This window comes from Corvus brachyrhynchos, unplaced genomic scaffold (assembly GCF_000691975.1).
Source record: "Corvus brachyrhynchos isolate BGI_N302 unplaced genomic scaffold, ASM69197v1 scaffold253, whole genome shotgun sequence".
Classification (NCBI taxonomy): domain Eukaryota; kingdom Metazoa; phylum Chordata; class Aves; order Passeriformes; family Corvidae; genus Corvus; species Corvus brachyrhynchos.
The window spans coordinates 1,365,484-1,378,660 of NW_008237231.1; the positions used below are offsets into that span (position 1 = coordinate 1,365,484).

Genomic DNA, 13,177 nt, shown 5'->3' on the forward strand with positions numbered 1-13,177 from the left:
CTCTGGCACACAGGCTGTGTGTGGGTTAGATTTACATGTGCATGGAATAGTGGTAGAACGGCTGATGGATGCAGGATGATCCAGCTTGGCCTCCTGTCCATCATTTCGTGTGTGAGAATGACTGCAGTGGATAAACAAGATAAAATGAATAGTAAAGAGACAACCAATATACTTCTTCACTGAATTTTTTTTTCCATTTGTTGACAGATGGCAAGTGTGTGGCAGCACAGATGGAAAATGTGAAATTTAGTTCCAATGTGTCCAAATCATGGGACCATTTTCTGTGTTATACGTTCATAGATGAGCTATTTTCTGTTGATTCAGTGACTTTGTTGTCTGTCAGGCCATTGATGGACATGGTCTTTTCCATCTAGTTGTGCTCATGAAAAGCATTAACAGCCTAACTGATGTGCTGGGGAGCTGTTTGTGCAAAATCCTTTCTAGTCTGCTCTGTGTCAAATTAGTTGAGTTAGATCAGAATAGCACTTGAGGTATTTGAAATGAGCTGGCTGCTCTCATATGGAGTTGATTAGAGAGAGCTCACAGTTACAGGTTCCCAGCAGATGAGCAGAGGTAGTAACTTTGGACAGGGAAACAAACTAGGTGGAAGTTGGAGGTGTTTTCCACTGGTGCATGTAGATGTGGAATAGGTCTATCAGAAGACCTACCTCAGACATCAGTCCTTCTTATGCCTGCTGTTTGGACATGACTTAAAAATGTATCAGTACCTTTGGAGTTTAAGGGTACTACAACATAACATTCCTCTGCTCCTGGAAGAGGATCCTTTGTAGGGCAGAGAAATAATATAGGAAGCTTTGTGACATGGCCTTTCCTAACATTCCTTGCTCTTTTAATACTGTTCTCACTTTTTTTTTCTTGGACATCTTTAAAAGAGCTAGGCTTATTCATGTAATGATTTTTAAATTGATTTAGAGAAGTTAATTGTGGAAGAGCAGAACAATATTTGTCTTCTTTTTTGATTAATACATCTGTTCTTACTGGGTCATCTAGAGTTAAAAAAGAAGTTGACTACTGAAATACTTTCATCATTAGAACAATTTCAGATTGCTGCAATAGCCCATTTGATGTATCACAAACGTGTAAAAATCTATCCCTTAAGTTGCATATAATCAATTGCATGAATTCTTTTTTGATGTTAGTGAAACACTTTTCCCTCCTGTAGGCTTACTGTTTTCCTATGCAGACAGTCTCTTGGCTGAAATTAAACAGCAACTGTATACATCATTGAGTTGTAAATATTTAGCATGCAAAATAATAAAGAGTGGGAATTGCCCCAGTATTTCATGTGATACATAGTATCTTCAAAATTAGCAACTGAATTTGGAAATAGTTGTCAAAAATTCCAATATGTGAAAGTCAACAAAAGACCTTTTTTTTAATGGTGATTCTAGTAGGATTTTTTCCCTCCTCCAAAATAATGTTTGACAAAAGTTTATTTGCTCTGTTAGGACGCAGTGAAAGCTTGAAATCTACCTTACAAGAGCTTTGCCTTGAAATGTGTCAAAACCAGGTTTTAATAAGGGTGTTACTACCTTTTACCTGCTTTAACCTTTTTATAGAGATTAAATTCATGTATTAAGTTACTTGTCTTGATTTTACTGGAGAGAACTAGGCTGAAAAGAGTAGTGTTGTGATTTAGATGCTTTAAACAGCTATGACCCCTCAGTTTTCTATAACAGGCAGAGGCTGTAAAAAGTTTGGTACTTCAAGTAGACACAAGGCTGATCTGACAGCTCAGTAGCTCTTCATCTGAGGCCTTCTCTGGAATTGTTAACTCAAGATGTCAGGAGGGTCTGAGGACTGTTTTGCTTGGTCCCTGATTTGGGAGATTTCTGTTCAGCAGTTTGTTAGAGATAAACACTACCTATTAGAAATGCATGAGTTGTGAGTTCCAAGTTTGACATTTAGAAATCTCAGTTTATGCATCTTAGTCAGCATGGATTCAAAGCTGTATAGTCTACCGTCTTTTTCAGCTCAGGCTTTATAAATACAGTAGTCTCTATTCTTTTTTCCTGAGTTTTGTGGGTTTTTTTTGTCCTGCTAGTATTAGTTATGAACTTTGCCAGTGAAAGCTGCTCACATCTGTTAGAACAGCCTTGAAAATACTACATTTTTTCCAAGAGCTCTACTTGACACCTCATCTTTGTAAATAATTGAACAAGCTCATGGACTCAAGCACATGCTATTGGGGACTCTGTGTGTGTGTGTGTAATTAACAGCTCTCAAATATGGGTGCATGCAGAGAACTAAATTAGTAGGTGTCAGGACAAAGAACTATTTTTTTAGGTTTTGGTTTTTTGTTTTTTTTTACTGTGTAGGACAGCTCTAAAAAATTAAATACACTGAGTGCTAGAGGTTGGTGAATCTGGTGAGTTTCAGGACATAGGGGAGCTCTTCTTTTCCCAGTCAGGTGGATGTAATATTTCTGCAGCTCTGGGTGCCCAAATACACTCTGCAACAAGGATGGGCATATATTCCCAGTAGATCCCTGCTTGGGGTCTGAAAACACAGATCTGAAAAGGACATTTGGGCTCTAGTAAGGTGGAGACCAGGGGCCTTCTGAGGTCCTCTTCAGTCTAAATTGTTCTATGATTTCATGATGGTCTGAGCTTTAAATTGTGCTATTAGCCTGCATTATTCAAGTATGTCATTACTTACTGAGTAGTTTATGGTAGATCAGTAGTTTAGCTTAGGTCAAACTGGTATAGGTTGCCTGACTAGCTAACTTGAATCAGGTCATACTGAACTACTACATATTTATGTTAACACCAACTTGTAGAATGCTGTTCAATTCCTCTCTTATGGTTAGATTGTAAGCATTGATTAAAATTATTTTGTTTCAGATAAATGCAAGTGAAATCCAAAGATTTTCAGATTTTCCGTTGTCAAAGAAAACCCTTAAAGGTAAGTATGGAAGTTTTCTTTTGGAAATAATATAAGTAAAAGGGAATGCATTGCTTATCTGCATCTGAACATTTTTCTTTAAACCAAGTTTTAGGTAAGTATTGCCATGTACAGCATTTTCTAAACAGAGCAATGCAGTCCTGCAGGCCAGACAAAATGAAATAAAGTTTTTTTCTTTCTTTTTTTTGTTCTTTTTGCCCTCCCACACCCTCTCTTCTCTTCCCACCCTGCAAATACTAGGATTGCAAGAAGCTCAGTATCGTGTGGTAACAGAGATACAGAGGCAAACCATAGGTTTGGCTTTACAAGGTAAAGATGTACTTGGAGCTGCAAAGACTGGATCAGGCAAAACCTTGGCCTTTATTGTTCCAGTAAGTAATTTACATCCTTCTATTTGTACTCAAACCAAGTTATCTGTGAAGTATTGATGTCAGCTTAGGTTAGTAGATCCTGAGAAAAAAGTTACAATTCAGCTGTTCTGAGTGTTTCAGGAAAGCCAAGATACTTAGGAATTGAATAAAGCTGCTTGAGTTTCTGAAAGAAGTGTATTTTTTGTGCTAGGAATATTCCAAGACTTAAAAGTTTCGTTTTGATCCTTACATTAGTAGACCTTGTGTGATTTAGGAAGTGCTTTGTTTTTCTCTCAAGAGTGTTTTCCTGGTGCAACTCTAGTTGTCCAATTTTTTTTGGCATTTGAAAACTAGGTGTATGAAACAGATTGGTGGATTTTCTTCAGTTCCTTATATTTTCTTAGATGAGTGGCTTTCACTCCCTTAAAATGTTACAGTTTGGACTTTATATAGCAAAGTTAACCTTAGTGATTGTGGACTTCCATTTCCTTGTCTTTTGTGAACTCCTTAGAAATCACTTGTAGGTGCAAGCAGAAAAGTGGGATGAAAAGCCCTGTCATGGATGTACACGTCTGACAGTTTTACTCAAAGTGTCATGATCTGCATTTCATTTTTTCAGTTTAAAAGTATGATTGAGATGTGCTTAAAGTGTGCATAAAAGTGGATGCAAACCGCATCATGTTGTGATTAGATGAAGGGGAATTTTTTTTAGTGGAGTTACTCTGTTTTAAACATTACTTGCATTTTTGTAAGCATAAAATTCTTTGGAGCCTATTTTGTCAGTAATTACTGTCAGGGAGCAGTAGTAGGTGCTTTGAATACCCTCTCTAGTAAAGAAGATTTATACTTTATGCTGCTTTTTTTAAAAAAAAATCTTATTAGTAGAGAATAAAAAAATGTAGGTGGCTTCAAAAGTCTTGTGAATTTGGGAAACAAGTGAGATTACTCCATTAGTTAATCTAAGAGTAGAAGTACTTTGTTATACAAACCTTATTTTAAAGCAGTTTTAGAGAAGAGGGCTGCGAGAGGAGCTGAAGAGATGAAGAGTGGAAAAAAATTAATTGTGCAAGTATGCTTACCAGCTCTCAGTATTTCAGAAGGCTTCAGATATTCATACCTGTAAAGTCCTTGTGTTAGGATTAGCTGACTAATACGGTGTTTCTGCAGTATGAATTCATAAAAGGACGAATAATCCTGGTGTGAGCTGTATGGCAATTTTAGTTGGAATGCTCTGTATGTGATATGTGGATAGTACCACTTCAAGTCTATAAGCTAGAATTAAAACTTCAATAATTAATGTTCTTCCAGGTGCTTGTTCTGTTCCTGGTTCCCACAAAACCTAAGGAGCAGAGAAATTTCTCATATTTTTCAACACTGATTTCTATTGTCATATAAATGGCCTAATTTCCAGAATTTAACAGGATAGGATTAATTGTGCAGTAAAGTGTTTATGAGTTTCCACCCATTACTTTCTGTCATAGGTTGGTACTGGAGAATTTTGCTACAGCAAGTATCATTACCATTAGTTAGAATTTATAAGTCATCAAACTATGTAGAGTGTGTACTGATATTTCTTCACATCATTCTTTTAATTAATGTGGCTTTGTCGTGTTTTTTTTTTTTTTATGACACTTTTTGTTGACCAATTTGTTGTTGCACGTTTTTCTTCTGAGATTTTTGTGATGATAACACATTGTAATTGCTTTCAGGCTTTGGAACTCCTCTATCGCCAGCAGTGGACTTCAGCTGATGGCCTGGGGGTTTTGATAATATCGCCTACGCGGGAGCTGGCGTATCAAACCTTCAAGGTTCTGCGGAAAGTGGGGAAGAACCATGAGTTCTCAGCTGGCCTTATCATTGGAGGAAAGGTGTGTGTCCTCTCTTGGAGTTTGCTGTATGGAGGCATAGTTGAGTGCTGTATTAAGTGCTAGTTTAGGAAGGAAACCCTGGGCTCAAAAAGTCAAGGAGGAGAGTCTTGATTGGAAACCTATCAGTGACCCACTCGCTTTCTTCTGTGTATTCTGTGTCCTTTAAAGCTTTTGCATATTTAAAATCTTCTCAGTGTCCATGACTGGATGGACCTTCCTGCTATGTCTCCCAGGACTATCCTGTCAATTTAGATTATTCTGAAATACTTTTTCCTCAAGCCACAGGTGTGAGCATGCTGAAGAAATGGTGCCATATCTGGGGGAAGAGGAAAGGCTGCTCCTTGACTATTCTTTCTAAAAGCTATTAATAGGTTAAACTGACCTGACCGTCTCTGGTACTGGACTTCTAGTCTGAACAACTAGAGCCATGCTGGTTTAACTCCTTTTCAGGATCTGAAAGAAGAGTCTGAAAGAATCCACCACATAAATATGCTAATTTGCACTCCAGGACGGCTTTTACAACACATGGATGAAACTTCATATTTCTATGCATCTGATCTGCAAATGTTGAGTAAGTTCTTTAAGTACTTGAAAGTAGTCAGGAATATATTGTAGCAGCTCATAATTGTGTGCAGCACTTCCTTGCATAAAAAGTTTATTCTTGTCATGGTATGTAGATGAAATGGGATTTGAGCTCATACATATTCAAATTAAATTAGAGAACAGCAAAACCTCTTTCTTGTGTGTACTTTTCTCTGAAGCAGTTGCTGAGCATGCCTTCCTTAAGACGATAAGAACAAGCAGGGGCTTTAGTAAGGAACCCAAACCCCAATGTAGTGTCCCGCATAATCCTTTATATTTGTCTTTACTAATGCTAAACTTCCCTTTCTGGTTATGGCTCTTGTGTCTTTCCTGACATGTTAATTAACTAGCTATATAGAATATCCACTGCAGCATGTGTATTTTGGACCAGTTCTAGAAAACATTTTTATTCGTGTTTTAAGATAGATTTGTGCTCCTTTTATTCTTTTGTTTGCATTGTTAACATTGTTTGTTTTCATCCTTCCAACCTGAACAAAAATTTTCAGTGTAATGAAAAGGTTTGCCTTCTACTAAGAACTGCATAATCTTTAGCATAGCTTGAGGAACTTAGAAGCAATTAAGAAGCTAATGAAGCTGATAAAATGTGAAATCATGCTTGCTACACTTAGTACAATTCATGGCAGTTAGACAAGATTTGCATTAAATGTAGGCTCTTTTAAAGCTTTGTCTCTGTGCTACTTGGTTTATACCCTGTATTTCAATGGTAAATTCAGCTTAGGTACAGGAGAGTGTTTTGCTCTGTCACCAGTACAACAACACTGTTTTACATTCTGTGCTTTTATTTCAGTAATAGGACAGGGAGTCTGTTTGCAAATTGCCAAACTGTTTACTTGAGATGCTGATCTTTTTGCTTCAGCATGTGAAATTGACGGCTGTAGTGCATAGATTATGGGAAATGCTATGATTTCTGTTGCAGGTTTTTTTTAAAAACATGTTTTATGAAGTACAGGAATATCTAAAGAGAATTCTGTCATGTACAGTAATTAATTTACTCTCTGCACTTTTAGTACGGATGGAATTTTGTGCTATGTGGATTTAATGTAGGTTTTTTTTTAATAACTAAATCTAAAACCATATTTTCTCAAATTTATCCTTCAATCCAGTTCTTGATGAAGCTGACAGAATTCTAGACATGGGGTTTGCTGATACAATGAATGCAATCATAGAAAACCTGCCTAAGAAACGCCAGACTCTGCTTTTTTCTGCAACACAAACAAAATCTGTGAAGGATCTTGCACGGCTGAGTCTGAAAGATCCTGAATATGTTTGGGTTCATGAGAAAGCCAAATTCAGGTATGTTGGGATTTTTTTTTTCTGGGGAGGGTTAGATAGTGATCCTACCTAACTGCTGCCTGACAATTCCCTGAATCAGAGGTTGTGTTGTGCATCCATCACTGGATCAGTGTCTGATCCTGCTTGTGTGCCTTCCTGAAAGCACAGAATTTCCAAATAAGAGGGGACTAGTTCTGACTGAGTTACAGGGAGATTACAGGGATGCTGAACCTGTGCTTGTCTTGTCTCCTCAGGCAGATTCTCAGACTGAATTTTTTTTTCCTCAGGAGGAAGCGGCAGAGTGGATTATAGCCAGAGTCCTGGGTCTAGGAGCACTCAGTTCTGAATTACTCCTTTTTTTGTTGTTTGGCTTCCTTGCCTCCTGCATGTGTGTACTTACTGTGTGAAACCACCACATGTGTGTGCAAATACAGTCTGTCTGTGTGCCATTTATAAATCTGGCTTTCCAAGGACATGCTTTCCTATTGGGAAAGTGCAGAATGATAGTCTTGTTTGTGTGTTCTGTATTACGAGCCCGAAGAAAAGCATGTGGTGTTAGTCCATGTGCAGTAACTCCTGTGGCTTCCTGATGTGCTGCATTTTCTGTGCATGTTTAGGGCTCTGGCTCTGTGTACACAAAATAAATTTGGCCTGCCCTACAGTTTGGAGCAGGATGGGGGGCCCTTGCTTGAAGGGAAGTATGTGGTGTGCCATGCTCAAAAATTTAATATATCACTAAATGAGTGTTGCTTTTTGGCACATTATTTTCTTTTGAAATCCAAATGAAGAATGTTAATTTTGCATTTCTGTGGGCTCAATCATCTGAGTGTCAAATTACTGACGAACATGGATGATTCTTTTTCTGCTCTTCTATGAAACATGCATATATTTCCATATGTAAGATGCAGGAGAAAGGTGAAGCACGGAGATGAAAATGGCTTTCCCGGGAGCAAACAAGAAATCATCAGGCAAATGCATAGCAGAACCACATTGAATCTTGGGGAAGTTTTTGCTGTTTGATTTGATTATCTCTGTATTGTACTGCAAACACCTTTTTTTATCAGCAGTACTATCAAAGGCATCTTAAATAAACATGATTGCCAGAAAAAAATGTGTGGTTAATATCCTCATAGCAGGAGAGAATGTACAAGCCTTGTACACAGTCTTAATTTTGGGGACTATCTATTTCACTGATCTCCTATGTTCAGTGAAGTCTATTTTAAAGTACATCTAATTTTTTTAAATATTTGGGGGAGTGCAATTAGATAACAAAACAATAAAGAAAAGGAAAGTATTAATTTGTTTCAGAGTTTACTGCCTTAGGTTATTGCCTTATAAAAGCAATTTCCTCTGAAAGATTTAGAAAGCAAAAAGTACTGTGGCGTAATTCAAATTAAATAACAGAATGAAAACTGGAAAAGTCTCTTGTAGTTTCATCCTCCCAAGTGGCCACCTTTAGAAAGGTAATTTTGAATACCTATGTTCTGTTCAGGGTGAAGCAGAGGGACTGTAAGAGATGAGCATTTAGACGTGTTTCAAGGGCAGATATCCCAAAGAAGTTTTTTGTTGTTTTATTTCTGTTTTTAAGAACAGAAATGTGAGTTTAGACGACAATTCAGAGCTTTAGAAAGTTACTTTGCGTGTCAATATAATCAGTAGAAGTACATCAATGCTCTTTTTTTGTACGTGATTAGACTCTGCTTTGACATTGCCTTAAGCACAAATGATGCTTTAATGGGACTAATAGACAAAGTTGCATTTTAAGTCAAGGCAGTTTGAATGTCGCTGCTTAGACGTGGAAGGAGTTTGCCTTGCTGGTAGTAAATGAATTTAGAAGTAATGTCAAAAGACATCTGTCCCTCCCCACTGGCTTTTAGTAAGGGAATTGATGTAGTTTTCAAGTGAAGCTGCTAAGACTTGTTCCTCAAGTGGGAGAGCTTTCCAGCCTGACTCCTTTTCTTTTCTCCTTTTACTGAATATGCATAAGATGCTCTTGGCTTAAAAGAAAGGTGAGACATTTCTGTGATTTATCTAAATATACTTCTTTTGTGTGATTTTGGGGTTTTTTTTTTTTTTTTTTTTTTTTTGTACTTCTTTTGTGTGATTTTGGTTTTTTTGTTTTTTTTTTTTTTCTTTTCTTCTTTAGTACCCCAGCAACTTTGGATCAGAACTATGTTGTCTGTGAGCTCCAGCAAAAAGTAAACATGTTATACTCTTTCCTGAGAACTCATTTGAAAAAGAAGAGCATTGTGTTTTTTGCAAGCTGTAAAGAGGTATGGTTTTTTTCTCCCTCCTTCTCCCCACCATTTTAAAACTAATAAAATGAAGATGTTAATGTAGATGTCAATGCACCAGAGAGGTGAGATTATGGACTTAATTTGCAAGAGGAAATTGGAGGGACAAAACATCACCTACTACTGCATGTCATGCAAGGCCTGGCTTCTGGGCAGTTTAGTGACCCAGGCTCAATGCAGGAGACCTGAGTATTCTCAGCCATTTTTGTGGTCTGCTGTTAAAAATGAATGCTAAAAGTTAATGTCCGTAAGGCCCCGCTGTTTCAGTTCTATCTTGTGACATGTTTCATAGTTAGCTTACAAAGTATTGCAGTAGTTATTCTTGCTTTCCTTACAAGCTTTTAAATCTGCTTGTTTGAGAAAGTGTGATTGTGAAATAGTACATGCAAAGGTTTTTCTTACATAGCAAGTAATCCTTCAAATACCTACTTGTGTAAGTGTCCTGGGACTATTCTGTTGAAGTTATTTGCACGTGTTTGTTTGGCACAGGTATTTGTACCTATAACTACTCGTGTATCAACTATTTTACAATGCAGGTATTGGTTGCTAGTATAATACAATGCTAGTATTTTACAATAATAGACCATTTTATGATGGTCCAGTAACTATTCCTTGCTATTCTTTCACCTGTGCAAGAGGTTGCAGTATTTTTGTTGTTCTGCATTTGACTGGTGAGTACACTGAAGTGGTTGGCTTAGTTGTACAGAAATTCTCTGGCCTGCAGCTGTTCTTGTAGTATACACAGTTTATGTGACTGCTTTCTTAAAAAGATACTAGGTAGCTGCCTGCTACAAAATAATGCTGCATCATGGGTACTGTAGGTAAGAGTAAAAAAGGCTGATTTTATAGGAGAAACTGTTGAAACTTGAAATAGTAAAGAGACTGTAGACTGATTTGAGTTGCAAGTGTAAAACACAACACCCTTCCAGTAGTGTCTGAAAGCAGTGCTTCTGATGGACTTTGATACTTTGGTCCCTTGCATACAGCCTAACTACTCATGTCCCAAGTGGTTCTTGCTGTTACCTACTCTGGTTTCCTTTAGGAAATGCCATCAAAAGGCATGCCAATCTTTTGCCACAGTTGGTCTCAAAATAACATCTTTTTTCTCTGATGTGAAGAAAAATTTATTTAATTTGATGTATTATGTCAGTTGTTATATACACTGTATATGATCTTAACGACTTTAACATTGCATGGTAATTCTTTTTCCCCCTGGTTTGTTGGGTAGGTCCAATATCTATTCAGAGTGTTCTGTAAGCTTCAGCCTGGTCTTCCTGTCCTGGCACTCCATGGCAAGCAGCAGCAGATGAAGAGAATGGAAGTCTACACTTGTTTTGTTCGGAAAAAGGCAGCAGTGCTTTTCGCTACAGATATTGCAGCTCGTGGCCTGGGTAGGTACCCACAGAACCAGCAGCTAAACCTGTTGAGGCTTTGTCAGACTTTGTAGACCAACCCAGTTTGTGAAAAATGAAGCTGTAGTTTGCTTAGGAGCTCATTAGGGTATCACAAAAGAGATGCTTCTTAGAGTTCTGCTGTTTCTTTACTGAAGAGGCCCACTTCATCTGAGCTTTTCTTCTTACCCCAGAAAAACACAGGTGGTATGGAAATAGTGATGCACTTGTTTACTGCATGCTGTAAGGCAAGATTCCAGCAGTTTTAAATATTTATGCTGTGCCTGTATCCTGTGGGTTATTCCAAAGGATATGAAAATTATTAACCTACTGGTATGTGGAAATGGAAACCTGAAATTGTAATGTCTGATGTTTGAGTGACATTGTAGGACTCTGTTGATAAGGAGACAGAAAAATAAATGAGGGTAAAAAGACTTTTTTTTCTTTTAGTTCTTGGAGGCATTTAAGTACAACACAAGACTTTGCAAGAGTCCAGTCATTCTTTGAGATAGCAAACTCCATTGTCCAAAATGTGAGGTTTTGTCACTATGTTAGGAAAAGAAAGAAGGTGCTCTAAAAACTGAAGTCAGGAATGAAAACTTTCTCATACCTTCCATACTGCTGTAATCTCACCAGTGACTATCTAATTTGTGTTGGTTTGGTTTAGAGTGTCAGTGTACTTGTGGAATACAGTATAGCTGCAGACTTGGTTAGGAAGTAACACTTCAGTGCGAAGCCTGGCGCTGCTGCGCGAAGCACAGCACTTCAGAAATGCTTGTTATTAATACCATTCACAGTCAAGGTTGACTTTTGTCAGGCTTGGTCACCCCCTCCCATCTTTGGGAGGAACTATGGTATTTCTGTATGTGACAGATGAGGTAGTACAGTCTCACCACAGCTAACTTCAGACCCCAGTGGTGTAGGATGTTAACAGTGCGGGTGAAAAGCGGGTCAGATTCTGTTACATAATTGTTAACCAAAGTGGTGTTTTGTCATCTGTGTGACACAAAGCATGTCTGTTCTTGTCAAGTGTGAAATTATGTTCCATTCATTGCACTGTCACAATTTAGGAAATAACACACAATTAATTTAACTTTCTTTGATGAAGAGAATGATTGTTTATGTATGCAAATACATTATTTCAGAGCTTGCACCTGATGTCTGTAAATGGGTCCAAGTGATGGTTCTTGCAGGAATTTATGCTCTTGAATAGGATGATTTTGAGTCCAGTGAACTTACTTGATATGTTTTTTCTTTACACAGATTTTCCAGCAGTGAATTGGGTCATTCAGTTTGATTGTCCAGAAGATGCAAACACGTACATCCACAGAGTGGGAAGAACAGCCAGGTTTGTTTTCACTCTTCCTTAGTATTTTAATGGTTAAAACTAGATCACTGTAGGGACAGATCATTGGTTAAAGACTCACTTGAAAAAAATTAAGATATAAATTAGAAAGAAAAAGGCTGTTATCACTAAAAGACCCTTTTGATTAGTTAAGAGTAATGATTTAACTTAATAATTTCTTAGTGAGCTTCAGAGACTTGTTACAGCAGACAAGAACATCCCTGATTGTTCCATCTGATCAGGGAAGATTAATAGTGAGGAAATAGAAAATCCTTTTAACTTGCAGGATTACCTCAAAGGCTGAATTGAGCATGTTTGTGGGTGGAAAAGCTTGTTTTTCCACTGACATTTATAGATAAATAAGGTTTTAGACTGTGGATCCAATTCTTTGTGTCATTGAAGACTCTTCAAAAGAATGGAAATATTTCTTCCTTATTTTCATTTGAGAGGAAGGAATCAAATGTTAATTACAGGTTAAATTTTTAATTTTCTAAGTCTTCTGCGGAATTACATTCTTAAGCTTTGCTTTAGTTAAAAAATATTTGTGGCTAAGCCTCTGTGATGGAAGGGTGTTACCCAGATAGACTGTTGAAAACCAGGTCCTTCATCTCTGAAGTAGATTTTTAAGTGGAACAGAAGCTGTTACTGCATGTAATTCAGTAGATCAAAAACCTCCTGCAGTTATCTGAAGGGTGAAATGCAAGACCTGACATTGTATCTTGTCTCTAATTTAACTTGTTTGTAGTAGAGCTTGCAATATAGTCAGTTATCAAACCTAATGACAGAGCAGTTGCTTAGAACAGGATTTCAACACCATAGAAATTTGAGATCTGTATTTCTGGATCAGAAGGCTGTAAATTTTGGTGACTGTACAACAAGAGTGCACTTCCAGCACTCTTTTCAAAATGTAGAAGTTTTAGCCATGTTTTCATTGTAGTTGGTAACATTTCTGCCCCGTTCTGTCTATGTGCTCTCCGTTTTCTGATCTTCTGCAGTAGAGGAATGATAAATTTTTAAATGACTTTGAAAAAGACCTGTCAATGAACAAAGTCAGTGAATGTTATATATAATTAGATAAAACACGTAGCTATTTTGCTAATTTAAAATTTAGATGTAATCTTATGCATAC

The 13,177-nt window shown here is 37.4% G+C and overlaps 1 protein-coding gene across 1 annotated transcript in view; it reads left to right on the forward strand.

The window, feature by feature from the left end:
* Window positions 1-13,177, forward strand: part of DDX10 (DEAD-box helicase 10) — a 48,699-nt gene that overhangs the window by 2,983 nt on the left and 32,539 nt on the right. The window contains exons 3-10 of the mRNA XM_017729500.1: window positions 2,865-2,925; window positions 3,166-3,296; window positions 4,985-5,143; window positions 5,594-5,714; window positions 6,850-7,039; window positions 9,165-9,291; window positions 10,541-10,703; window positions 11,967-12,051. Coding sequence (XP_017584989.1) covers window positions 2,865-2,925; window positions 3,166-3,296; window positions 4,985-5,143; window positions 5,594-5,714; window positions 6,850-7,039; window positions 9,165-9,291; window positions 10,541-10,703; window positions 11,967-12,051 — 1,037 coding nt within the window. The remainder of the gene's footprint in view (window positions 1-2,864; window positions 2,926-3,165; window positions 3,297-4,984; window positions 5,144-5,593; window positions 5,715-6,849; window positions 7,040-9,164; window positions 9,292-10,540; window positions 10,704-11,966; window positions 12,052-13,177) is intronic.